Source organism: Vicugna pacos, chromosome 15 (assembly GCF_048564905.1).
Source record: "Vicugna pacos chromosome 15, VicPac4, whole genome shotgun sequence".
NCBI lineage: Eukaryota > Metazoa > Chordata > Mammalia > Artiodactyla > Camelidae > Vicugna > Vicugna pacos.
This window is the reverse complement of record NC_133001.1, coordinates 40273138-40300193: the sequence shown is the minus strand read 5'-3', so window position 1 is coordinate 40300193 and position 27056 is coordinate 40273138. Positions and strand designations below refer to the sequence as shown.

The window sequence follows — 27056 nt, the reverse complement described above, 5'->3', positions numbered from 1 at the left end:
ACGCTGAAGAGGAGTCCCGAGGTGGGGGCTGTAGACTGCTAGTGGGTGGAAAAGGGGGCGCTGGTTAAGGGATGGCGCCCTTCCCTGGCGTAGGGCGGCCGCTGAGCGGTCACAAGCGGAGCCTGCCCGGGCGCCCTCCTCACACCACGTCCTTTGCCCCCAAGCACCCCCGGGGTGTGTGCAGGGAGAGGGGCGCCGACGCGGGTGGGATTGTAAACGCGAAGCGGCGCTGACTTTGAACTCCGGCCCCCTTGCGTGCGTGTGTGCGCGCGCGTGTCCACGCGCGTGTCTGCCTGTGTGAATCGTGGGGAGGGGGTCGGGCTAGAAGCTACAGCAAACCACGGCTCTCGGGGAGCGGAGCCTAGCGCGCCCCCGAGCCGCCGCCCGCCGAAGCTGAGAGCGCCGAAGCCATTCATGATTTTGGTGACGTTATTCCAGGAGTGGGCGAGAGAGGGCGGGGCCTCCCGGGGCCGAGCCCCGCCCCCGCTCCTATAAATACGGCTTCCTGGGCCCTTTGTGGGGCTGCGAGCTCGGTGGAGAACCGAGAGCTCCGTCTTCTCTGCTGACGCCGCTGGCAGTGGGGCTGTCTCCAGGAGGCGGACCGGCGAACGCCCAGTGCCCGCACTCGGCTGCCTGCCGCGCCTGTCTGCGCCCGTGACATCCTTACACGGGACGCAGTGACCGTTTTTAAATCACAAGGGCGTGGGTCAGGCTCCCCTAGGACTTCATGTCTGTATATTTCCCCATTCACTGGTAAGTATCCAGCGCCCTCGGCGGGCATTTGTCTCGTGGCCGTGGCTGCGGGTCCCGGGCGCCTGCTCGCACCGGTTCGGGTGCGAGGGCAGTGAGCGGCGAGGGCGCCTGGCATTAAACCGCTGCCGAAGCCCGTGCAGGAGTCAACGTCAAGGTTGCAAAGGTGGGGGTGGGGGGAGGTGGTGCTGAGCATCCAGACAAAGGAAGTGAACTCGAAGCCCTCACTTAAGTGACAGCTGGGAGGGTGTGTATATGGTGGTGGTGGTGTTGGGGGGTGGTGCGGAACCAGGGATCACAGCTGAATCCAGTTAATAAAACCCCCTATGCGGAGGGCTGCAGGAGGCGCGCACCCTGCCTGGCGCAGGGGCTCCTGCTCTCCCTGGGCCCCTCCCCTCTTCCTTTTTGTTTGCATGCAAGTCTCGGCGTCGAGGCCGGCGGCAGAGGGGCTGAGCTGGTGCAGCGGCGGCGTTTGCAGAGCTCCGAGGGGTGGGGGAAAACGCTCTCCCCACAATTAACCCGGCTGAAACCACAAGCAGCAGCACAAGCTGTCGTTGCACCCTCTCGATCCCTTTCCTCTCCATGGCCCCTAAACCCGACGAGCATTTATAGGGGCCCGGGCTGAGGAGGAGCCGCCCTCACCGGGCCCGGCTGGAAGGGGCCCTGGCCGAGCGGGGGAAGGCCGAGATTTGCACCCAACCCCGATTGGGGCTGGGAGGGATGCGCTCTGGGCGTCCGGTTCGTTGCAGAGCGAGGCCACGGGCCGCTGGGACTTGCGCGCAGGCTGCTGCTTCCTCCCTGCGCTAGGGAAGAGGAAGAGCGGTCGAGGGGCGAGCGCTGGCGGCCCCAGAGCGCGCTCTCAGGTGCCGGCGCGGAAAGTAGGGCCCCGCAGGCTCCAGCTCCGCGCAGTCCTCCTCAGCACAGGAACCGGAAAGTTCATGCTTCTTGCTTTAACTTTTCGCGGCCGCGCATAGCCGGGAGCGAGAAGTGAGCGCCCTGAAACCTGATTAAAAGCCTGGAGAGAGCCCGGTGGGCGCTCTTCTGGCCCATTTCTCTGGGGGTCGGCGGTAGCCTTTCCATGACTCAGGAGGAAACGGACTTCGGAGTCCTGACTCCCAACCTTAAACTTGCCCGGAAACCCAGCATCTTCTCTTAGTTTTCCCTCCCCCATCCTAGTCTGGCTCTTTTCAGAGAGGAGACTGAACTCTCAAAACAAAGTGAAAATTTCCTCGCCCCTGAGGCTTGCAGTGTCCTTCTTCTTCTGAGCGCCCCTCCATTCCCTCCGTGGTATGTGAGCAGCCAGGTACCATATGGGTGAGACTTGGAAGGCCGTTGGACGCTGTGTGCCCCTGGCCACTCAAAACTTGCTAAAATGGGTGTTAGGGCCTATCAGAGTTATCGTCCCCTGAGAGATTAAGGTTTGGAATTACTTTACAGTTGATGAGCATTTCAGTTTGCAATGCTCTCCCCCTAGATAAGTCTTTTAGCAACTGTGAGATATGCATAATTAGTATCGTGGTAACAGCCTAACAGGGTACCTGCGGCTCAGAGAGGTTATATGACTTGTTCAAGATCACACTGCACTTGACTGGCAGAGCTTGGACCAGAACCTATCGCTTCTGTTTCCAAATCCAATGCCGTTTCTACTCTATGTAGGAGCCATAAAATGAAGAAGAGTTTGGTACTCCTGTTTCCTTAGTCTTTCTAAAGCCTATCCTACTTTTTTTTTTTTAACCACGTGTAAAGGCATGATGGTGAAAATACTGGATGTTATGTGGCCGGTACGTTGACTTTGGTATGTGCTACTTGGCATTACACATTCGGGACCCTGTATGTGCCCATGGCTTGTGTGAGGATAATGGAGCATTTGTATCCTGCTTATGAAGTACAAAGCACTTTCACATGTCAGCCATTGGTGGGCCAGCTTGGCCCCTCTGGAAATTTCCTTTGCAATCAGAGTCCAGGCATCCTTAAGGCTTTTAATCCAGGGGATGTTTTTCAAGCTGTGAGCTGCAGCTGCTGTGGCTGGGGCTGGAGAAGGGGGTTGGATTGCAGATGTGAAGCTTGCAGAGAGCTTACCCCTTGGGGCTTTAAGTGGGACATTTTGCAAAAAGGAACACCAGAGAGACAGAAATTTAGGAAGGCAGCATTATTGAACTTGGTTTCCCTGAGGTTGACCTGCTATCATTATGTAATAATAATATTCAGTTCCCCTAGAGACGGGTTGAATTGGTGTTAATATAGACAGATGGCCTCAGCTACCTACTGTTTTGTTTTTTTTCTAGTTCTGTCACTTAAAAGAAAATCCAGAGTCACTCTGTGCCAGTGGGGACAAGTACAGGAGAGGAGGGAAGAGGAGGTTTGCAGAGTGGTTTTCAGACAATGGGCTTTGTTGGTAGAGGTTGAGAGCTTGATTCTCTGGGCTTGTAAGGTGCTTCCTCGGGGCATGAGCTTGTTTTTCTGAGAGTTCTGTTTCGAACACCTCTCATCCTGCTTCCGGACAGTCCCCTGCTCTAAGAGCAGGACGCACCACCGAGAGTAGGAATGTGAAAGTGTGTGTGTTTGTTGACTTTTTTTCTGGGTTTCTTGGCAGCCCTGACTATCTGAGATCGGCCGAGATGACTGAGGTGATGATGAACACTCCATCCATGGAGGAGATTGGCCTTAACCCCCGAAAGGATGGCCTTTCCTACCAGGTGAGTTCATTACTGGCTTCCTTCTGGCTCTTAAGAGCCTGGTGGCTTATGCCAGGGCTGGAGGCAGACTTGATTCTATATCCCAGTGCCACTTGTAAGAGCTATGTGCCCTTGAGAAACTCCCCTAATGCCAGTAAGCCTCAGTTTCTTCCTCTGTAAAATGGGGCAACAATAGTCCTCATCTAAATTGTGGTGAGATTCAACATGATGAAATGACATGTATAAGGCATTCATAGTGCCTGGGACACAGTGAGTGTTTGGCAAGCATGAGGCAATGTTATTAACTAGTTGTCCTGGTTGCTGTGGACTCTCCCCCTCACAGTGGCAAAGGGGAAGTGATTTGTGCAGTCAGTTCAGACCAGAACTTCCCTTTCCAGCTGTGCCTTGGGCAATGACAACATCACTGTGAGGGGCAGCTTATGGAGAAGGGTGGTCTGGTGGAGGAATGGCTGTGTCAAATGCTTCTTTCTTCCTCTGGTTGATGGTTGACCAACTGATTCCAACAGGGTTAATGTTCAGACTACTTAGAGTTGAGGAGACCTTTCCTCAAAGGGTAGCTATCTCAGGGATGTGATTGCCAGAATCCAGCTTAGAGATCATCCTGTGTTGTGGATCCAGAATGCATAAGGACCAAACAAGTGGCCTAAGTAACCCCTTCAGGTTCTCAGCCCAGTGCTGGTTCTGGCTGGCCATGTGCTTTTCAGTTGCCCCTGGCTGACTGCAGAGACCTTCACATACATCTGGGGCAGTGAGCTGTCTTCAGATTTCCAAGGAGAGTGTCTAGGTTATTACATTTGGGCGAGGAAAGAGTCTGTTTTTAAGCAAAGACTTTGGAACTAGGGAAATTGGGCAGGATGGCTGGCCAGGGAAGATAAATAGGTGTGATGGGCTCATTCAGCAGATAGTAACTGAATGCCCACCATGCCCTTTACAAACGTTACTCATTCACTCTTGACTGTAGCTCTGAGGTGGGAATTCTTGTTCTATTTCACAGATGAGGAAACAGACTCAGACTGAGTGGATGACTTGGGTCTTGGACTCCAAAGCCTCGCTTTTCTGATGTATCACGTGTCTGTGCCTTGGGGCTGGGTCTTGGCTAGAATCTAGACTGGCTCTGGGTAGTCATTCCTTATGACCATCCCGGGCCATTTGTTTTGTAAAAGAAGTAGAAACTAGGAAGCTGAGTGGGTGTGATGGAGGGAGGGTGATCAAAGGGAGGTGACATGAAAGCTAAGGTTGGGTAAGGTAGCTTGGCCGGTGACAGCAGAGTCACCTCAGACATGCTGGGGAGGTTCAAGAAGGCCCCTTTGTTGTGTGTCAATGTGGCTAAGCACCTTGGCTGGCTGGAAATATGTATTAGGTAGCCTGATGGGGTCCAGGGGGAGAGGGGGAATACCCTTTCCTGGTTGGTTTTATACCTTCCGCCCCCACAGTGGGTCTGAGAGGGGCAATTGGAGGCCCACAGCCTGTAGGAGGGTAGAAGTTTCCTGACCCACTGGCTGGGGTGTTTTTGGATACCAGTTTCCAAGCCGCTGAATCAGACTGAATCTCTTTGTGGTTACAGGTGAGATTTTTTTTTTTTTCAGTTCTGAGCTTTAGATTTCCATCACAGAACCTTTCCAAACACAGCCTTCGATATATCCTGTGTATGCTTTTTATATTCTCCTTTTGAACATGTCCCAGGATAAAGGGCCAGGTCCTACAGGGCAGTTTTCTTCACTTTCAGATCATTCTACTGGATCTGAGGATTATTGCAGGTGATGATGGAGAAGGGGCTGCAATGCTGGGTGAGGACAGCTGACTTGGGGCTGCAGTGGCAGGAGGAAAATAAAATCACTTCTGTGCTCCTGAAATAACTTGTTGCTGCCTAAGAAAAGGACCCTCAAATCTTCCCTTGTGGTACTAGAGTGAAGGCCCAGTTTTCTCTCAGGAAATCTGTCCCTGCTACCTGAGTGGTGGCTACTACCCAGTTCCAAAATATCTTACCTAGAACTTCAAAGCACTCTGTCACAAGATTTTGTCACAGGATTTCAGAAAGTTCTTCTGGTTGCCTGATGAAAAGAAAAGGGGGAGGTGGTTATCTTCAACCAAGCAACATTTATTGGGTACTCGCTGTATGTAACGTGCTATGCTGGGCACTTTAGGGAGGGTCCAGGGCCCATGTGGGAAACCAGTATCTACATAACTGGAGCACAGGCAGTCTGGTGGGACAATACCAAAGCTACGGTCAACCCAGGCATGTGTGGCAATCAGAAGGCTTGGGAAAAGGCAGTCAGACTGGGGCTGGGCGTTGAAAGAAAATTAGGACTTTGAGAAGGCACCTCCAATCTCTAATTTTGTTGCACCTTCAAATACCGCTTGACTTGCTTCTGTTTAGGCCAGCTGCAGGGCTCTGCAGAGAGCTACTCTGACAATTGTCATATGACTGATATTCTCTAGACCCACTCAAAGCCAGTGCCATCCAATTAAACACATTCCCACCAGAGCTCTGGGGATTGGTTGGAGCTGCACTTGGCCAGAGCCTGTTCACTGTGCATGCTCAGGCTGGGCTCAGATCTGGGGTGGGAGGTCTCCAAGCTCTGTTCTTGGCATTTGTCCTGAGGGTAATAATAGTACATGGCTTTTACTGCGACCTGCTTTTCCAAGGAACTAAAAGTGGGAAGGAGACATCAATCTTGACTTGGCAGATGAAATAGAATCTCAGACTTGTGGTTTGACCTTGAAACAAGGTTGTAAAATAAATAGGCACACTGAACTTGGTCAGTCATCCCCCCACCTTCTGGACCTACCCAGATGAAGCTTTCCCGATTTCTCTGTGCCAGATGTGACCTTTCTTCTTCTAACACCTGTGGCATTTGAGCTTAAATGATGCTGCCCTGATCCTGCCTGACCTTCTCCCTGTCCAGGTCTCTGAGGGCAGGGGATGACTTATTCTCTCTTTGTGTGCATCAGCCATCACCCCTCTAATACCCCTCCCCAACCCACGGTGCTTGCCGGCCCAGGGCCTTCACAGAGCAGGTGCTAAGTGGATGGTGGTTGTCTCAGTGAAATCAAGTCTCTTGATTCTAAAGCTGGCCACCTTCCCCTCTGCCATAGGATTTTTAAAGGGCCTTCTCAGACTCAGATAGATGTCTTTTTATCCCCTGAAGGATTCAGGTAAGCTCTATCTCTTGTGCTTAGGAAGTTAGTGCCATTTTATGAGCATGTATAAAAATCAACAGAGCTAGTGCCTTGTGTCATCTTAACATTTATTTAGAGAGTCAATTCAATATGCAAAATCCATGTTGGCACTCTCACTTGGCATGAATTATGACACCTTGCCGGGTGGGTGAGTAAACGGTTACTAGAAAGTCTTGAGTACGTTTTGGGCGGGATGTGGGTGGCGGCCAGCTCATGGGGCTTAGTGGGAGGGTCTCCACGAGGATGTTTATGTCCCTGCTGTCTGCAGCTCCCTCCCCACGCTGTGTCTGTGGGCCTCCTGTTCTCCGGCTCATGGGACAGGAATGTCTGTGCCTAATGCCTTCTTACTTTTCCTAATTCAAGAAGGCGGGTCAGTGGCTGCCTTGCAGGGCCCTCCTCTGACTCCAGGGGCTCTAAGAATGTGGCATTTCCAAATGCCTCGCTGGCTGGGTCTCCTTCCCTGCTGTGCCCGAATGGTCTGGGCCCTGAATGGGGAAGGGTCCTAAGTGTTTGCCTGTGGACACTGATGCTGCCACAACCCAAGGGCTCTGATAGTCTGACCTTGCTGCCTCACTTCCCCCAGCACAGCACAGCATGCTGAGGCTTCTGCAGTTTTATCGCCCATGCTAAGTTCTAGACAGAGATCTGGCTCCATGGTTTTTATTTAAAACTGTCCCTTCTAAAGCAACTGGACCAAGATGATAACTTTTACCCTTCCCGAGGCTCTCTAAATTCCTCTCTGATCAGCACACATGTCCCTCACTGGTCGCCCATTGTATTCCTCCTGCTGTTCTTGGTCACATACTCCTACCATTTGACATCCACCAGTCAGGCTGGCAGGGGGAAGCCAGGGAGGATGCACTGTAAACCAGAGGTGCTAATTCTGCACGCGCCACAGTGTCCCATGTCCTGGGCCTTGCTTTTGATCTGCAGAGCTAAGATCTTCCCTGCGTCTTCCCATGCATTTCTCTAGACAGGGGGAGGGGTATCTTGGTGTTTTATATGATAGGGAGGAGGGACAGTGGTGGGTGACCTCTTCCTGCCACAGTCCTTTCTTTTGTTTCTTGCAGTCTGAGCCTCTGTTTTGGCTCTGCATTAGGGTGGGTTCAAAACACCGTGCTGGCTGGGAGCTAGCCCCTCCCCAGACGGGACCTCTGCCTTTTCCATCTTCAAGGCCCAGCAATAGCCAACTCCTTCATCTCCCCTCCTCACTCCTTCTCAGAAGCAGCAACTCCTCTCTCAAAGAACAGGCTCAGTTTAACAGCTAAGGTCAGGCAGCAGTTCAGAAACACTTTCTCTTCACTCCTATCTCTGCTGAGCTTTTCTTTACGAGACCCCCTGAGCCTGGCTTCCCTGTTCCCACCTGTGTAAATGCAGATGTTGAAATCATTGGTGGGTTGAGGTTCCTGAGTGCATCTCTGCTCCGTCTCCCACAAGCCCCTGCTCACAAGGCCACTCCAGGTGGAGTTCATCCACTACCTTCATGTCCTCATCTTTGTGCCCTTGTCTGATTGGCTACCCACAGCTGGGTACCCAACTTGTTCTCGAGAGTTTTGGAGGCCCTACTGAGCAGCTGCACAGAAGTCCCACATTCACCAGGAAATCATCTTTCACATCAGACTTTAAAAGCCTCAGTTGTCCCTGGAGAGACATAAAGCTAAAATTCCAAAGCACTTGGCAGGAGACGTCCAGCCATGGACACGCCACATTACTGGAGTTTTCTTTCTCCTATTCCTACCCCGTCCCCCTGCTCCCTGCTTAGTACAATTCATAAGAATGTGATGCAAAACAGGCAGATTAGGCCACCCAGTTCAGAAGCACAAGGAGCCTGTTTCTTTGAGTGGCATTAGGCCTGTATCTGCACGTGCTGCCTCTTTTTGAGTCAGTGCCCACGTTGGTAAGGTCTCGTCTACTTTGTATGAGGGATCCAGCACCTCCCTTCCAGTGCCCAAAGCCTCAATACAAACTTGGTGTTCACTATTTTAGAACGCCACTGGGTGAGGGCCTGCAGAGGGCTGGAATTATTCCCATGGCCCCCCCCAATACGCACACCGGGGTCACAACAGTGAGTCTGTAACACAGCCAGGGAGAGAACAAGCTCGCTTCACTTCCCAAGGCAGCGTGTCACACACTAGAGCCACACAGCCTGGCCTTCTCTCAAAGGGCCTGTGTTAGGCCAGAGGCCTCTCCATCGGTGGTGCGTTCATCACTCTACAGACCCCGGCTCTGTGTCTTAGACGGCTCTTTGTTCCCACAATGCTCAGTGCAGTGTCCTGCAAATCGTTGCTTAATGATGCTTTGTGATTGATTGGACCCTTCCGCTCTCCCTTTCCTGCACTGAGAATTATCCCTCTACCTTGGCCATCCCATGGCATGGATTTTTATAGGATCAGCATTTTCTCTATGCCAATCCAGTCTCCCAAGTTGGATAGAGAGGAGGATTGGGCCATTAGGGAAAGGGATGAGTTTGGGTGGTAAATCTTGTGACTGGAGCCAAGAGCTATTCTTGGGTGTCTAGTGAATGTCCCGAAATGATCTTTCAGGCCCAAGTCCTGAAATAAAATCCTCGGAGGGTAAAGACAGGCCTTCATCTGTGTGGGGCTCAGAGTTGCCAGGGCTTCGCTCCTTTTCAGTCTCCTAGCTGCTGTGCCCCACTGGCTGCCTCACACCTCGCCACCCACCCTTCCCTTGTCCCTGAGCCCGGCTCAGGAGGATGCTCTGTCAGTCAGTCAAATCCTGTGTCTGCTCCTTTCTCCTCGTCTGGGGGAGGGCCCCTTATTGCACAGACCTGTCTTAGAAAAAAATTAAAATTTGTTTAAACTTTCTCCAGACCATTGTCCAGCTAGCCTTTGACCTCAAGGGAAGTTTGGGGGCTCCCTCAGCCCCCTCCCTGGTAGAATAAATTGCCTTGCACTGTCAGAAGCTCCTTTTAGGTAAACTGTATAGAAGAGGCACCTGAGCACTTGGCTGGAGCAACGCTGACTATTTGCAGCTTGGCCAGGAATTGTATTGGAGCCAGCGGGAGGGAAGGTTCTGGACCTCTCAGCCAAAGTAGGATTGGCCTGAGCAAGGAGGGCAGTTAACCAGCCTCAATCCAGAGAGGGTTGGTCTCTAGGTCTGACTTTCTCCTAACGTGAACCTGAAGGTAGTTTCCAGGCAGAATTAATAATATGTCTTGGATTCATTGTCTGCCTTTGCTCTGTAGAGCTTGAAACACTTGTCTACCCTGGATTGGAGAGGCATCCTTGGTTTTCCCAAGTTCCTAAGTATTTTCTCCAGAAACAGCCCTGTTTATAAGCTCTAATTTGTCAGTAGGAGAGCATTAGCCCGAGGTGTGTGGGCAGCGCCAAGCTCAGCGGCTGATCCCTGTGGACAGAGCCTGAGGTGCCTACGGAGGTGTGCACGCTCACACACACGCACACACACACACTCTTACGTGAACTCACACATACTCACACTTACTCATGACCGAAAGGGCAGACAGCGGAATGTTAATAGCGGTTGTTTTAGGTCAGAGTGCTGTAATTATAGGAAAATTTTCTTTTCCTTCCTACCTTTTTGAGTAATTTCATATTTTCGGTAAAATTGGCGTATTTTATCATTCTTATGCTTACTTTTCAAATTTTTAAAGTAACATATGACCATTATGGAATTTTTATTTTCTTGTCTAAGCTTTTTGTTTTCCAGTCACCACAATCTCACCATGAGTGACTCTCAACTGTTAACATTTTAGCATCTTTTCCCTTCTTTTCCATAGTGCTTGTATTTTTATGGGGCCAAGATCACAGAGTTGTGTTCTGCTTTTTTACTTAAAGGTATGAAAGTCAGTAGCATCACATCATTAAAATTTATCTTAAAAATGCTTTAAAGCCAGCATTTTAATAATTGCACTATGTTATATCACAAAGTTACAACATGATTTTTTCATCAGTCTTCAATTACTGAATTTTAAAAAATTTTATACATTTTCTTTTATAAGTAATGTGATAATTTATATGTAATTTTACATATAAATTTTTTATCCATAATTTATACTATTTCCTGAGAGTGGAGACTGAGAGTAGAATTTCTGAGTCAAAAAGTGTAAGTGTGTGTATGTGTGTGTTATTATAAAGGTAATATTAATTCCCTTTAGAAATTTAGGAAAATACAGAGAAGTACAAAGGACAAAAATGCCCATATTTCCATCACTGAAACATTTTGGTATGTTTACTTCCAGTATTTTTCTATGCATTTTTATTAAAAGATAAAATTGAGATAATACTGTATATGCTAGAGTGAATCTTTTCCCACTTAGTATAATATTGTGACTGTGTTCCTGTCATTTGTTTTTCTTTGTAAAACGGCATTTCATTTTGTTATGTACCACTTATTGCTGAATATTTAGGTTGTGGCATATTTTATTCTCACAGAGAACACTGCTTTGAACATCATTTTACACAAATCTCTGCACAGGTCTGATTTGTTTCCTCGGAATGAATTTCTGGAAGTAGAATTACTGAATCAAAGAGACTCAACATCATTAAGCCCCTTGATTGTATATTACCTTAAAAACAGAAAACAAAGAAAAGAGTTTATCATAATATAAGCTTCCAGCATTGAAAGCTCTAGCAAATAGAATCTCAGGGGTGTAAAATCTATAGAGATGGGATAATGGAGGAACTTTGTGGAGAGAAGTCAGAAGGGTGTTTGGTTATTTTAAAGGGTTTGGGAGATGTTGTACATCTTCCTCTAGCTTGTTAATTGCTTATTTTGAGCAGAGATGATGACGATTAAGATGTTTAGGCAACATTTTGTCAGCATTGCCAAACGGCCGGGGAGTGTATTCTTGTCCCATAGTGGGAAAATTGATGTGCTCTGTGGTTACGAATGCACATGAGTCCGTGTTTGCCCTACTCATCTCCTTTATTCTATTAATGACATTGGAGCACCATGTGACCTTGAGGAAGACCAGAGAAGCTGCCCCAGCCTGGAGCCCCAAGAAGGTTGACCAGATGTACATTTAGTCCCCAGAACCATTTTGGTTTTCCTGGGGTTCTCGGTCTGACTCATGAAATAGTCATGGTTTAGAAATATAGCTTCCCTGGAATTAAAGATAAACAGGCTCTTAGAGGTAGATCTGACCATAATAGAAGTGTTGGGCCAGTGTTCTAGGGGCTTCCACCAATAGCATTGCAAGGCTCTAGGTTCCTTGCAACAAGTAAACAGCCTAGGCCAACATTCCAGTAGGATCCATCTACGCCTGGTGGTTTACAAAGTTAATTTAGGTGTTACACAGACAAACTTTAAAAATGTTAGTGTATTTTATGGTTACTACCTATGACAAGTAATACTAATTTTCCATTTATGTAGTGAAAGAGTTTTATTTAAAAAAATATGTTTTAAACATGTGAGTCAATGAAAAATGCAATGGAGCCATAGTGTGTACATGGACAGGAGAGAATAGTGATGGTGGTGTCTGCCTTCCTGAGGCTGGCATCACTGCTGTTACCATGAAGGAATTTTTTTTTTTCTTGAAGGGTTGAATGTGTCCTCTTAGATGGAAGCACTCTTACAGCTCAGCTAATACTAAATTATGATTTCTGTATTTCTTTGGTCTCTTGCCTCTTGTATATGGCAGCAGAAGCATCAGGAACCTTCTGGCTGTTTTCCTTGGCACCCTAATATTGGGGGTTTTAACCCCAAATTTCTTCTTAATAATGTCCTGTGTATACACCACTTCATGTTTTAACAAAGTGTTAAAACCAGAGGGTAGCTGTCCTGGGGTTCACACAAACTTTCCAAGGGATGTGACAACAGAGAGCATTTTGGGGAAATCAATTTCCACATCTTCTGCTTCCTTCTGTTGCTTTTCTAAAACTGCATTTCCTGAAGACAGGCTTCACCAGTTTTCTTTCCCTACCTTTCCTGTCAAGATTGCCCTCTACCCTCTTTATTAAAAGGACCTGGTTCTCACTCTCCTGAATCTTTTTAAGGTGTCTTTTTCCCAGGGTGTAGAAACCTTAGGGCCATCAAACAAATGGGCCATTTAAAATGTTACTGTCTAAGAAGCTTTGTAAATCTCACCTATCTACTGCAATAAGAAACCAATAAAAATTACTTTTTTGTCTAATAATTATATGTGGTATGTTTATTGATCACTTTTATACTAATAGCTGCAATAAGCCAATCCAATTTTTTTTTTACTCATAAGCCTTAGGGTCATGGGACAGAAAAACATTTCAAGTCAATTTATATACATAAGTACATCTTTTTACTGCAGAGAAGTATGAAAAAAGCTAAAGACTAAGTACTTTTAAACATGAAAATATATTAAGATAGAATTCTATGGAGCAGTAGAATAGAAAGACATTTTTAGGTAGAGAAAGGAATAAGATTTGACTTAAGAGCTTGTTTATGAGTTTTTTTTTTAATAGATGGTAGTTGATATCAAATTGCTATGGTATTTATAAGCCATTAGGTATATATTTAAAAGAGTGGCATGAAAGTTTTGTTTTAAAATGGTAATATTTGTAATGTATCAGAAGCGTTATGTGTCAATTTTCAAAGATTTGAAAGGAGACAGAGGTTATCAAAATTCTTTCAGGGAGTATGCCAAGTTTGGAGATTGTGGATTTAGACACTCTCCTTGGGATCAAAACTGTGGTACTGCAGCATCTCGGCGTGGGAGGGCACCTTCGAGACTGGGCCAGTCTCTTTCAGACAGGAATGTGGTCTACAGTATTATGGCATTGGGTCACTGCATGTTCTTTGGACCCTGCCAGTGACACCAAGCTCAGAACCTCTCAGCACAGCAGATTGTGGACTACGAATCTGGAGAACTGGTTTCTAATCTTGGCTTTGCCAGTATCTGTCATCTCAGGCAACTCACATCACCTTTTTGGGCCTTGATTTCCCCATCTGTAACAGGGAGAGTTGATTCTATGATTTTTTGTTAGAATATTGTATGATGAGGTGAAATCTTCCATCTTGACCCTAAATCAGCCCCCTAGAGTTAAAAAAAATCTCTCTCCTTCATGGCAACCTTTCAGATATTTGAAGGAACCTTTTATGTTCGCATCAAATTTCTTCCAATTTTAAAACATATTATCCTTCAACCTTGAGTTACGGAATCGTCTTCATGAGGGTATTTTTTCTCTAGGCCATTGGTCCTCAAGTTGTTTTTATCTCAGTCCCTTTTGCATTCCTAAAAGTTATTTAGGACCCCCAGAGATATTTGTTTCTTTGGGTTATATCTTTTGATATTATGACAGTGTTTAAAATTCTTATTATTTATTAATTCCTTTAAAATAACAATAAAACCATTACATGTGAATATAAATAACCATTTTTAATAAAAATAAATATATTTTCCTAAACAAAAAAGTTTATTGAGAAGAAAGGTTTCACATTTTTGCAAATCTGTTTGGTATCTGGCTTAATAGAAGACAGTTCGAATCTTATATCTGCTTCTGCGTTCAATCTGTTGTGTATGTGTTAGTTGAGGTAAATAAAGAAAATCTGGCCTATGCAGATATGTAGTTAGAAAAGGAAGAAATATTTTAACAGCCTTTTCGTATATTTTTCTCTGCTATTTCAGCAAAACTCAAGTGGTAGTTTCTTAACGGCTAGTGGTAATGAGGAATCTAAACCCTTATCAATGAACTTTCTGTACTCTTACATTAAAATTCATTAGTCTGTCTTGCACTTTGAATGAATCTTTTACACACGCTTGGTTTCATAACGTGCCACACTGATCATTAGGAAAATATAGGTTCACTGAGTTATGCAGATCTTCCAAATGATAACACATTTCATTATACAATATCAAAAAAAATCACATTAGTTAATATCTTCACTGGTCTCATCAGAAATTCTTCAAGTAATAGGAAACTATCAAGCTAATGGTGGCTGATACAAGTTTTCCAAAATTCTAATTTTTGCTTGAGACCTCAGTTTTTATCATTGGTACCAAATACCATCAGTCATTTTCTCTGAAATGTCAGGCTTCTATCTGCCAAATACCCAAGTCTGAATAACCATGGTTTGCTGGTCAGTCATTCTTTCAACTGAAAATGGAGTTCCATGGAAAAAGTGGCTAGTTCAGCTTGCAAGTCAATCACACAAGTGCTTTTCTTCCAGACAACCGTGGCGCTCTGACATGCACCAGAAGTGTTTTATGCCAACTTTCCATTCCATCATGTAGAATATTGAAACAACATGTACTTGTTTTTAAAACCCCTTTATTGTGGCATAATTCCTCTAGAGTAAACTACACATATTTCAGATGTACAATTTGATGAATTTTGATAGATGTATACACCTATAAAACAACCACCACAATCAAGATAGCAAACATTTCCATCACTCCCCAAGAGGTGTAAATTTCAAACTCCCAATTTATCCCTTCTTACCCTCTTTACCCCCTGGTAACTGTAAGTTTGTTCTCTATGTCTGTGAGTCTGTTTCTGTTTTGTAGATAAGTTGATTTGTGTTGTTTTTTTAGATTCCACATATAAGCAATATCATGTGGTATTTTTCTTTTTCTTTCTGGCTTCCTTCACTTAGAATGATAATCTCAGGGTCCATCCATGTTGCTGCAAATGGCATTATTTTATTCTTTTATGGCTGAGTAGTATTCCATTGTATATACATACCACAACTTCTTTATCCAGTCATCTGTTGAGGGACATTTAGTAAAACAACATGTACTTAAGAGTCAGTATTTCATAAAAATTAATCTTTATTGCTTCAGCTAGGACATGAAGTTTTTTGTTTTGTGAGAATGGTGAGGAATACAATGAGGACAAGTACAGTTTGCTGCTGATCATTAGTTCTTGCTAAAGTACCAGCAATTTCACCCACCATTGCTTTTTATACCATTAGTGCAAGTATCAACACAGGAAAAAAGGTCAATAACATCTTAGTACTATTAAGAAAATATTTTAACTCTATGGACACTCTCTTCTGGAAAGGACCTTGGGAACTGAGCTTTGAGAACCACTTCTCTAGACTGAACGGACTGTGTCTGATCAGAGGACAGCAGGACATCACCTCCCTGTTAGTGTCAATGGCTTCCATGAGGTGAGCAGACCTCTAGGAACATAGGACAGTTAGATCCAGTGTTTTTGCATCAATACTGTAGTTATGACCAACTAATATCTCCAGGTCTCTTTTCCTGGACCTACTATCAAGCAAGGCTTCCTATTTGGGAGGGGGGGAAAAGAGTTTTTAACTTAAAAAAAGACAGATAAATTAGCTGATGACCTCACTTTGGGAAAAGGTGAGTTGGAAGTGATGGATGTCATCCAAGTGGACACTTTCCACAGATGGTGGAAAGGGAGGTGCAGCTGCGGACTGGGGAATCCTCAGCCTAACATGGACAGGTGAAGCCAAGAAGCTGCCTGAGTCCAGAGAAAAGCCTAGGGTGACACCAAGTTCAGGGAGGGCACACGGAAGGTGAGGTTACACAGGTTAGGTGAACCTAAGGAGGGTCATGAGAATGAGGGGAGAGCGGAAGTCCCAAAGCAGGCTGCCCAGGTAGTGTTCTGCAGAGGTGGTGGTGACTGAAACCCAAGCAAAGGCCCTGGGGCTGGGCTGTAAGCAAGTCCTTAGAGACTTGAAAGTGTTGTTTCCATCCAGGGATGGGTTTGGAAGCCCTGTGGTAGAGGTGAAGAAGGGAACCCCAGACAAGGATGAAAAGGCTGTTGGACCAGGCCAAATAATCAAGATTTTTGTCTCCAAAACAAAGAATGAGGGGATGATTGGAAATGGCAGCCATGTCAGTCTGGGCTTTCTGAGAGGGGAGTGTGGCTGTGGGACACCGGTAGTACCGACAGGAGAGATGGAGAGAGGCCATCTCCAGAGGCCCAGAGATGACTGGGAAGCATGTCTTCTTTTCAAAGGGCACTAATGATATAGGTGATAGGATGCGGGTGTTTGAAATCTTCTCTGCTGGATGGCTGCGATCTTTCCTAACCACGCTGGAGAACTTTGAGAGGTGCTCTTTAACATTCCAAAAGGCCCATCAGCTTGCTGGGCCCAGAGTTATCAGCAGCAATTAGTGCTAATTAATTGGAATTTGGAACTCTTGACTTGCAGGATGGGTGTGTGTTTGGGAGATGTTTATGAAAGATGGTGTTTATCCAGAGGATTTCCTTTTCTTTTAAGTTTCAAGGCTAGAAGCTTAAGCATCTTTAATCCAAAGGAAGGAGCTCCAACAGTTGTTATAAAGCCCCAAGTCTCTGCTCAGGCCTCCCAAAGGGTTAGTGAGATACCAGAGAAGGGTAGGAGAGGGTGAGGTGGATGTTCTGTAACCCAGTCCAGGGGAGATTCAAGTGAGTTGATTCTCAAGGATGGAGAATGAGGTCACTAGCATCAGAGTGGAGACAGGAGAATGTTCTTTCCCATCCCCTGAATCCAGTTAGTAGCCACTGTCCCTTTGCTATAATTCTTTCTGTTCTTACCAGCCACACTTTGAAAAGTCAGTAAAATCCAAATAATGATTGATGATGATAAAATAGCAGGAGGCAAGGATTTCAAAGAACATATTTCTTGCCTTCACATACTGTTAGGGACAAAAAGCAGGCTGTACTTTTCTTTTGAATTAGCTACTGCTCATTCATTCAGCCTTTGGCAGCGCAGGATGCTGGTAGAGATCTGCCCATTGTTATAAACCAGCCCCTCCTAGGAAGGAATAAACACACAAGGCCAATCCATTGTTGTTCTCCAGGAAAAATAAGAAACCCAGGCCCCTGCAGTAGGCTGGGGGTGGGGGAGGGGAGTTTGCATAATGGGAAGACTTCTAGCTGTAGGGGCTTCCACTGAAAGGCCAGGATCTGGACACGGCAGTGGCTTCCATTCCAGCTGGCCTAACCCGAGCCCTGAGAAAAGAGAGGCACTGGAGGGGAAGTGATGAAGTCACCACCATTTCTGCAAAGAACTTGGCCTAGAACTTGTGAGCATGAGCCCAGGAGTGCTGCTGATTTGCTCCTGTCCCAAGCCACACAGCTACAGACTTCCTAGTCCCTCACTCTAAATGCTTCTTGGGGACCTCAGCTTTACCTAGTAAGAACCATCATTAGGAATTTAAAGTTCACAGAACATGTTCACACGTAGCTGTATTTGATTCTCTCCAAAGCTCCATAAGGTGGGAGTTAGCATCCTAATTTATAAATGAGACAAGGGAGTTGGGCCTCCACATCTTTGAGCCTGTTGGGTACCATGTTGGGCACTCAATCTGAAATATCATGTCATCCTTCAAACAATACTGTAAAGTAGAAACTCCTTCCTCATTTTACTCAGGAGACAACTGAAGCTCAGAGAAGTTAAAATGACTTGACCCCAGTCACAGAGATAATCAGACATGGGGACAAGGTAAAAGTCAGGTCTTTCAGACTCCTGGTCTACCTGTGGGAGTGGTGCTATGCCCTTGCAGATTTGAGGTTGATTCTCCCTGCTCTGGAACCAGAGAGGGGAGAGGCTCACTGTGTGGTTTTGGGTGCTGAGGCAGATCCCTCTCAGGGCCTTGGAGGGTGACCTGGTTATTCACCTCAGGCTCTCTGCCCCACCTCACCTCTCCCTCGCACCCCAGCTCGCCTCTTTCCTCTGTTCCACCCCAGCAAGGAGGAGCAGGATGGCCAAGCTCCCTGGGTCTCAGCTTGCAGAACTGGTCATTAGCCCTTTGTGTCGAGTTAACCACCTTTCGTCTCCTCTGCCTGCTGGTGTCCGCTTTCCCCATTAGCATCTCCCAGTCCTTTGTCCAGCCCTCCACCCTCTTTGTGCCAGCTCAAGTTGTCTGTCCAGGATGATGGCCGAGGGATGCATACACATGGGGGAGGGCTGCTCCAACCAGAATCGCTCACATTTTCCATCCGAGGTGCCAGACACCTCTCTCCTCTCCCACCCCAGAGGCAGCCAGGTTTAGGTCACCTGGCTTAGAGGCAGACAGTTGATAGGTAGGCCCCTAAATTTCGGGCCTTTGGAGTCCTGGTATTACTTTTCAGTTCCACTCCATGGGTGAAATGGGAGCTGACTGACTGGCAACTTTTATCCTCAACAGAAGCCTGCTGACTGATTCCTCATCTCCAGGAGCTTACCTTCACCTCAGACTTCTCTGCTCTGACGCTGCCCATGGGGGTCCATCAGCCAAGCATCCTCAGTTTTCCCGAACAGTTCTGCTTTTATTGTTTCCATATTTAACCATTCATTTGTGTGGCTATTTATGTTTGTATTTACATATTTCATATACATTGATATTAATAAAAATGAAAGGAAATTAAAAATTTTAGCCTCAAGTGTGGAATAGCCACATGTGGCTAGTGTTTACAGTTGGCCAGTGCAGACAGAAAACATTTCCATTATTGTGGAAAAATTCTATTGGACAGCTGTGATCTACACAGCCAAAAATTCCAATATATTGGCATCCAAACTGTATCGCACAGATCATTTCTTCCTAGAAGGTCCTAAAATGCCTTTGACCTTTCAAGTGAACTCATTTGAGTTCCCAAAATGTCAGGGCCTGTTTGAGTTGGAGGCTACCTGGCAAAGGATGCTTTTGAAGAAGTGTCCCCTGTAAAATTCACATTACCAAGTTGAATGCCTGCTATTCCTCCGCAGTGGGACATGTGGGACCCGGGATGTTCTAGGGTTAGGGTTAGGGTTAGGGTTAGGGTGTGTGTGGGTGATCTCCAAGACTTCATTTGCAAAGGAGGGAACTTGATGTCTCTTAGTTTCATCCAAGCCATCATCCCTGGCAGCTGAGTGTGACAGCTGGATGTGGAGTCCAGTGCTGGTGCACAGAGGAAAGGGCAGGGCTGAGAGACACACAGCTGGGGTTGGATGCTTCTAGATCTGTCCTGCCTTTGAGACTGAGGGTGGGAAATGCCTCTCAGAGCCTCCTTTCTAGGCTTCCTTTCTAGACTTCTTGGAGATGAGCCTTTGCTGCAGAAAGAAGAGAAAAGGATCTTTTTTCCCCCCTTTCCCCTGTCCAGAGAGAAGGGACGCTTTGGGGTAAGAGATTTAACCAGAAGCAGTTTCTTTTTGGAACAAGGGCAGTGCTTTATTCCCTGCCAGTTCCTGCAGGCAAACAGCATGCCAGGCTGGCCTGCCGCCCCAGCCCTACCTGTCATGTGTTTGGCAAGTCTGATTTGAGTCCTTTTTTCCACTGCCTTACCCACCCCGTCAAATTGCAGTTGCAACCTCTCATTTTTCTGCTGCCTAGATGATTAAAAAGCATGACTTAGTGGAAAAATCTTGACCTCCTTGGGGTCAGCCTCTTAGGCAGCTATTGGAGATAAGATTGTACTAGCAAAATACTCAGCTACGCTTTGCAAGCCTTTCTGTGTGGATGTAAGGAAATGAGAAGCTGTTTGGTTTTGGGTGCGTTTTGTTTGTCTTTGGAGAGAGCTACAATTTTCCGAGGCATAAATTGGTACTATCTGATAATAAAATAAAATCTCTGATGGGAGGGTTAGATTACTACAGTGATTTTTTTAAATGTCATTAGGCTTTGCAAAAAAGAAAAATTTTTTTTTTGATGGTGCCTGCTTCAGGGAGCAAAGTTCTCTGGCAACTAAGCAGTATCAGAAGTTCAATGCTCAGACTTCCCCCAAGGACTTAAAAGACTTAATTGTGCAGCTTCTGGTATGAAAGGCATTGTCTGGAGTTATTTTAATTACTGTATTAGTGTTGCTGCTTCTTGCTTGGAGATTGAATACTTACCATAGTCCTATTGAAACTGCTCCAAAGAGGACATTCCAATTTGAATTTAGCATATGTCCTCAAAGCATTTTATCGTCTCTGTATTTGCCAAAGATTTGGATCCATCTAGTAAGACCAGAAGGTCACTTCAGTTCTTTTCTTTTTTTAAAATACATTTTTATTGAAATATAGTCAGTTTACAATGTTGTGTCAATTTCTGGAGTACAGCACAATGCTTCAGTCACATAGGAACATACATATATTCATTTTCATATACTTTTTCACCATAAGTTACAAGATATTGAATATAAATTCTCTGTGCTATACAGTGTAAACTTGTTTATGTTACTTTACTTCTTAAAGGGAGAAACTGAGGCACAGGGGATTGAGAGGTCTTGGTTAAGGTTATACAAGTGGCATCAAGGACATAGAATCTGGGGTCTATGGCTTGACACTATGTGTTATCAAATGAACACTTCGTTTGAAGTCCTGGAGGTCTGAGTTTGGGTCCCTGTTCAGCCACTTCCTAGCTCTGTGGCCTTGAGTAAGTCACTTGCCGTCTCTGTGCTTCAGTTTCCTCATCTATAAAATAGTCATCACACCACGACATACTTCAGAGGATTATGAAGACAGGTCCTGCTCAGCAAATGTGCCCGGCATACCTTCCATCATCATCATCATCATCCTTACTTTAACATTTTTTCCCCTATTTTTGGTTAAAGACCCATTCCCAGCTAAAAATGAAATCACATGTTCTCCACCCTTATTGTCCTCTTTTTCCTTCCTTGCTGCTTGTCTCTTTGCTCTTCCTCAGCTTGAATGATCAGAATTAGAAGCCGGCTGCCACCTTTCTCAGCTGGGGAGGCACAGGGTAGGCACGGCCCAGGGCTTGAGGTCAGAGGGTGGAGGCAGGGGCTTAGGTCTGTCCTGGGCCAGGCATCCATCTCCTCTTCCTATGTCTCAGCTCAGTCCTTAAAGATTTAGAGCAGCTGTCCAGACTGAGAAGCTCACCTTTTGGACCTGACTGCCCAGATAATCATCCTGGGGCTTGAACTGGGGCCTCCAGCAGCCAAATGGGCTGTTGTAGCCCAGGGCCTTGCCCATCCTCCCTGCTCAGGTTTCTGTGAAATGGGCATGTTGACCCAGTGGTGTCCATTCATTTCCCAGAAGTCACAGATACTGAAAACAGCAGATCTAGGCTGGAATCCTGGCTCTCCCATGTGACCCTCAGAGCCCCAGGGTCTCTCTGCCCATAGTGGGTGGTGAGGCCTATGGGAGGTGAACTCTGACAGAGCTTTGCGAAGCATAGCATGTTTTCCACTTGTAGGGTTCCCTTCACTCACGTCCAGAGCTTGTGCTTGGAAGGGCCATGTGTCCTCACCTGTAGGGAGGGGCTCCAGCTCCACATGAGAAGTGAGGAGGGGCCCAAGTAAGCCTCTTGACCCTCTCCCTCCTCAGCACAGGGGTCTGTGTGCACAGCACAGTTTGGGGCAGATCTGCAGGGCTGGCCGCAGCAGGAAGAGAAAGCCCACAGTGGGGGTCAACTTTCCCCAGGCCTCCCTTCACCCCACCAGCCTAGCCCCTCCATGCCCTGTTCTCCTCCTGGCTGCCACTACGATACTTTTTATAAGCCTTGTTAAGTCTTTAATGATGCCTGGTTGTGCAGCTGGCTTAAGACTTAATCCCCAGCAATAAGGCTTTATTGGATAAATGGTTAATAATCACTTGTCTGCGGGGATTGGGGAAGTTGTATTGAGGCCCATGACTCCCAGAAGGCCCACGTGGCCTGTGACGTGGTCAGGGACTTGCCTGGTACTGCACTGCTTGGGGTTGGGTGCAGTAAGATTGGGCACCCTCGGAATGCCCTGGAGGTTGGGAAGGCCTGAGTTTGTAGGAGAGCACTTCTGCACCCTCTGAAGACCAGAGCCAGGCACAGGGACGCCCCAGGATCTCTTCAAATGTGTGTCTCCACCCTCCCCAGTTTTTGCTCTTTTCTTTTGCTATTAACAAGCTGTGTGACCTTGAGCAAGTCTCCTGACCCCTCTGGGTCTCAGTTTCTTCATCTATTAAGTGGAGAAGTTGGAAGAGATGGCTTTGAAGGTGCCATGTGATTTCTGTGTGCCCCAGCGCCCCTCTCTCCAGCTCTCGGGCGTGTCCCTGAGGGCTGTGAGTGGTGAGGGACTAGCAGCCCATCGGATTAAGTACTTAAGCTGCTGGGCAGAGAATTGGGTCAGCTGTAGTCACAGGGCAGTGTGCGCAAAGGGAATCTGCAGAGCCTGGATTTTATAGCCTGGTTTGGGGTTTCTCCCAGCTCTGGGCAGGGCACACAGTAGGCATTAAAAAATGCTTTGTTGACGGGACTCTAGAAAGAGAAGTAGACTCTCTCAGGTACAGAGCCAGGCGTCATTCAACATGTAGAAAAGGAGTCTGGGGTTGTGTTCCCAGCTTGCCTGTTTCTGGGGCCCCTCCCTCAACCCTGAGTTGGCCTTGACTTTACAGTTGCAGTGAGATCAGAGCCCATCTCCTTGAGGGGGCAGGTGGTATTGGGGCATAGGCTTGGGAGTCAAATTAAACCTGGGTTTGAATCTCATCCCACCACTGCTCATTTCCAGGCTGAGTGGTTTGTGCAACCTCCTTCTCCAAGAATCTCCCAGGATTCTTTCTAGTAGCATTAGCAGCACCTACATTTCAGCATGACTGTGTTGGGTCCAAATTATACATGTAAAGCACCTGGTAGCTGGCTCATACCAGATGCCAATAATTATCCTGGGAGGAATTTAATGTTTGGCACTTGTTGTATGCATTGGCTTTCTTGAGTAAAATGCTTGCTGCAAATGGAGATGTGACTTACTGTGGAATGATGTGATTTTGAGTTATTTTATCTGAAAACAAAACAAAAAATACAGACACTGCTGGGAAAAGTTTCAGCTTCAGGGCTAGTCTGCTAAGGGATGGTTTCCTCTGTTGCCCCAGAATCTGCTCCCTGGCTCCTGCCTATATCCTGGCTCTGTCCAGTATCCTGAGGGCTTAGCACGGTCCCTGGTGCACAGCGGGGGCTCCATCCTGCCCGTGTAGGTGACCGGGTTCTCTCTCCACTTTCATTTTAGATCTTCCCGGATCCGTCAGACTTCGACCGCTGCTGCAAACTGAAGGACCGTCTGCCCTCTATCGTGGTGGAGCCCACAGAGGGGGAGGTGGAGAGCGGGGAGCTCCGGTGGCCCCCGGAGGAGTTCTTGGTCCAGGAGGATGAGCAGGATAACTGTGAAGAGACAGCGAATGAAAACAAGGAGCAGTAAAGTCCGGCCGGCGCCCCCGGGTCACACCAGCCAGCGTCTGTACCTGAACTGTGTTCTTTCCCACTGCGACGGAAGGAGAACGTGCGCCACACTAGTTCTGCAAACGGCCAGCGATGGCTTCCGTTTTGCACCTGCAGATCACTGAGTTGGTTTTCTTTTCTTTTCTTTTCCTTTTTTGAGATGTTGGGCAGCAGAGCCCTCTGCGACGACGTGCCAGGCCTTCTGAGAAAGGAAGCTTCTTAGAGCCAGGGTGGGGGTGCGGCGAGGCGGTGCATCTTTGAGATCTTTATCTGAACCCAAGCAGGCTGGGGGCAGTGGTGGGATTCCAGTGGGCTCTGGGCTTGGGGGGGGGTGGGATGGGGGAGGTGCAAAGCCAGCAAGGAACATCCAGGGGTAAGAAAACGAATAGGAGACAGAAGAGAAAATACATGTTGTAAAGAAAACATAGAGCAGAGAAGTCCCGACCCCGCAGCCTTTCACTCTAGCTGCGGGGACTTCTCGCTCCAGTTTCACCCACTGTCAGCCTTCGCTTTTATTTTGGGTGTGCTGGTCTGCTATGGGGAGGCAGGTAAGGAGCAGAAGAACCTGGCTGCCTGCAAAGCCAGCTGGAGGTCATGCTGGGAAAGAAAAAAGGTCTCCTATTTCCTTCCCCACGCCCCTCCCCTCAGGCCCTGGCAGGTGCACTTGCCTGCTGTAAGCCGGAGAGTTTTTTAAGAGGCCGCACCTTTGAGCTCTCCCCTGATTTCATCCTTTTTGCCCCCCAGCCCTTTGGAAGTAGTGAGAGCCCTTCCCACCCTTGTTGGAAGACCGAGGTAGATGCTTCAACACCAAGGCCTCTTTCCAGCGGCTCCCCCTAGACTTGCTCTCTCCCTGAGCCGAGGCCCAGAGCGGTGGGCTCTCCCAGGCAGGCCCTTCCCTCTCCTGCCCTCCACCCTCCTCAGCCCCAGCCCCAGCAGTCAGGCCCATGTGGCTGCCAGCCCTGCGGCAGATTCCAGCCAGCCTGACCAGCCACAGCACCCACTCCCCTGTGGGATTTTGGCCTTTTTCTGGTGGGAGCTGAGTGGTAAGCAGAAGAGGCTTTTTCTGTTTCTTGTTGGGGGCAGAATCTTTCATGCAGGTCCCAAGAGCTGGCAAAGCCTGGGAATTATTGGATGGCAGTGACTGGCTCTCATGTATTCACCTGGAACTAAAGGGTGTTGTGAAATCCCTGGCTTCTTCCATGGTATTCCTGGGTGTGGGAGGAGGGTGGCGTGGGGGACACCTCCTACTTGTCCCTGGCAAGGGCACAGTTGCATGAGAAAGCTAGCTTGGACTTAGAGCTTCTTATCATAGTTAAGAACCACCTGGAGCTGCAAAGATTGCAGAACAAACTCTTCAAACCATCTCTGTCTCACAGCAGGACGGTGCAGCCAAGAGGTGAGTTCAAGACCCTCCCTGGGACTGAACTCGGCCAACCAAGACACCCACCATGTCCCCTCAGGTCTCCAGTCAGTCCAGGTCGACCCCGGCCAGGACTTGCTTGTTGGGTTGTATTTAATACCTCCAGGTTAGTGTGGGTCTGGAGAATGCTGGGGCAGGAGGACATGTCAGCGGGGCTTGGTTCTGGGAAGCCACTGCTCACCCCTTCACCCCTCGGCCCCCACCCTCTGTGTTGCCTGCTTGTGTTGCACACACCGATGGCAATAACTTCTTCCAGCTCCTCGAGCAAGTGGGAGAGGCCTGCAGCCTGCCCTGCGAGGGGATTTCTCTCTCTCTCTCTCCCTCTCCTCCCGTTTGGGCTGCAGAAAGCGTTTCCTCGCTACTCGCATTCTCTCCCAGCAGCAGTTCTCATCCCTTGTCTCCCTTTGTGGATGGGGTCTTGCCTTTGAAAATCCCGTGTTTCTGTGTCCTCCTCTCATCTGCTCCCCTGTATCATCTGTCCCGGTCTTGCTGTGTGATGGTAACGTGCTTGTAAACTGCATAACAAATCTACTTTGTGTATATGTGTGTTTATGGGGATGGTTCATTATTTTTGCTGGTCGCTAGACCCCTTTGTATGACCATGTGGAGTCTGAGCAGGCCAGGGGCTGACAGCTCAAGTCAGGACCCTCAGCAGTGAGCTTGCTGGGGGGACCCAGCTGCTCTTGGACAAGTAGCTGAGCTCCTGTCTGGCCTCCTCTTTTTTTTTTTTTTTTTTTTTTAGTAACTTGTGTGTATTTCTAACTGATCATATTGGAAAAAAAAACAAAAAACAACCAACCCTAGTATTTCAGTAAAAATGCCTGTTGTAAGATGAACCTCCTGTAACTTCTGTCTGTTCTTTTTTGAGGCTCAGGGAGAAACTAGCATTTTTTTTTCCAAACTACTTTTTGTCACTGTGACAGTTGTAAATAAAGTTTGAAAATGCTTTCCACTCTGGTCTGGTTTCCTTCTTCCTTCCTGCTCTGTTGAAACAAACAAAGCACAGAAGCTGCTCTCGCAGGAGGCTGAGTTCGGGGAAGCCCCATGTGAGGGTCCTTACATATCTTACCTGCTAGTCCTTCTGGGGTCAGCCTGTTCATGGTTTTTATTAGCTGGTTGAATGAAAGCAGCTTTTCCTTCTATGCCAGCAATTCTCAACTCTGGATGCACATCAGGGTTACCAGGAGAACTTTAAAAAATATACAAATACCTGAGTCTTACCCCCAGAGACTTGAATTTCAGTGGGCTAGAGTGAGGTCCAAGCATTAGTATTTTTCAGAATCACCTGGGGAGAGTTTAACATACACACTTTTCTAAGGGAAGAGAAAGACCCCAGATAATAATGTAAAGTTGTTCACAAAGACTGGGAGTTAATAGATGAGCGTGCATAGAGCTCAAGAGAGCTCCAGGAGGTATTCAAACCATTGACTGAGTGCCTAGCACTTCTCAGGCATTGTTAAGAGGTTGGGGTAAACAAAATAGTTGTGGTCCCAGTCCTCACTGCACTGCTCTAGTGTAAAATTAAAGTGAGTGCAAGGCAGGAAAAGCAGGTGCTCTTAGATTGAGTATCTGTTGGAAGGGTCAGGAAGGACATCTGAAGAAGTGACAAGGAGATGAAGGAAGGGGAGGAGGTGCATGGAGAGAGTGCTTCTGGCAGAGAAGTCTTGGGATGAGCTTGACTAGAGGGAAGAGGGGAGGAGGAACAGTGCAAGGAGGGCTTCTTGGGCCTGGGTGAGGAGTTTGGATTTTATTCCAAGTGCAGGGCCTAGAAGGGTATTATTTACATTTTTACCCAATCTGACCCTGGAGATGGGGTTGGAGGGGGCAAGGTGGAAGTCCTGGAGACCAGGAAAGGGGCTTCACCGAGGTCAGAGTGAGAGCAGGTGGTGCTTTGTGGAAAAGGTTTTTGGACATTTTTTGAACCTGATGCTGGATACTTTTGCCTTCACTCGGCCCACATGTAGGCTCCTAACCATGGTGAATATAGACCATCAAATGATCTGTGCTGAGAGTG

General features: G+C 47.3%; 1 protein-coding gene across 1 annotated transcript; it reads left to right on the top strand.

The window, feature by feature from the left end:
- Nucleotides 1–505: 505 nt before the first annotated feature.
- LBH (LBH regulator of WNT signaling pathway) lies at nt 506–25994 on the top strand. The gene is made up of 3 exons (XM_006197246.4): nt 506–753; nt 3344–3446; nt 23414–25994. Exons 1-3 carry the CDS (start codon nt 728–730, stop codon nt 23600–23602), a joined length of 318 nt encoding a protein of 105 aa, XP_006197308.1. The 5' UTR covers nt 506–727; the 3' UTR covers nt 23603–25994.
- The last annotated feature ends 1062 nt before the right edge of the window (nt 25995–27056 follow it).

Excerpts from the sequence above, each read along its gene's own strand:
- LBH (XM_006197246.4), top strand. The coding sequence starts at position 728 with ATGTCTGTATATTTCCCCATTCACTG. Across the intron at positions 754-3,343 it reads GTATATTTCCCCATTCACTG|CCCTGACTATCTGAGATCGG; the intron begins GTAAGTATCCAG and ends GTTTCTTGGCAG. Across the intron at positions 3,447-23,413 it reads AGGATGGCCTTTCCTACCAG|ATCTTCCCGGATCCGTCAGA; the intron begins GTGAGTTCATTA and ends CTTTCATTTTAG.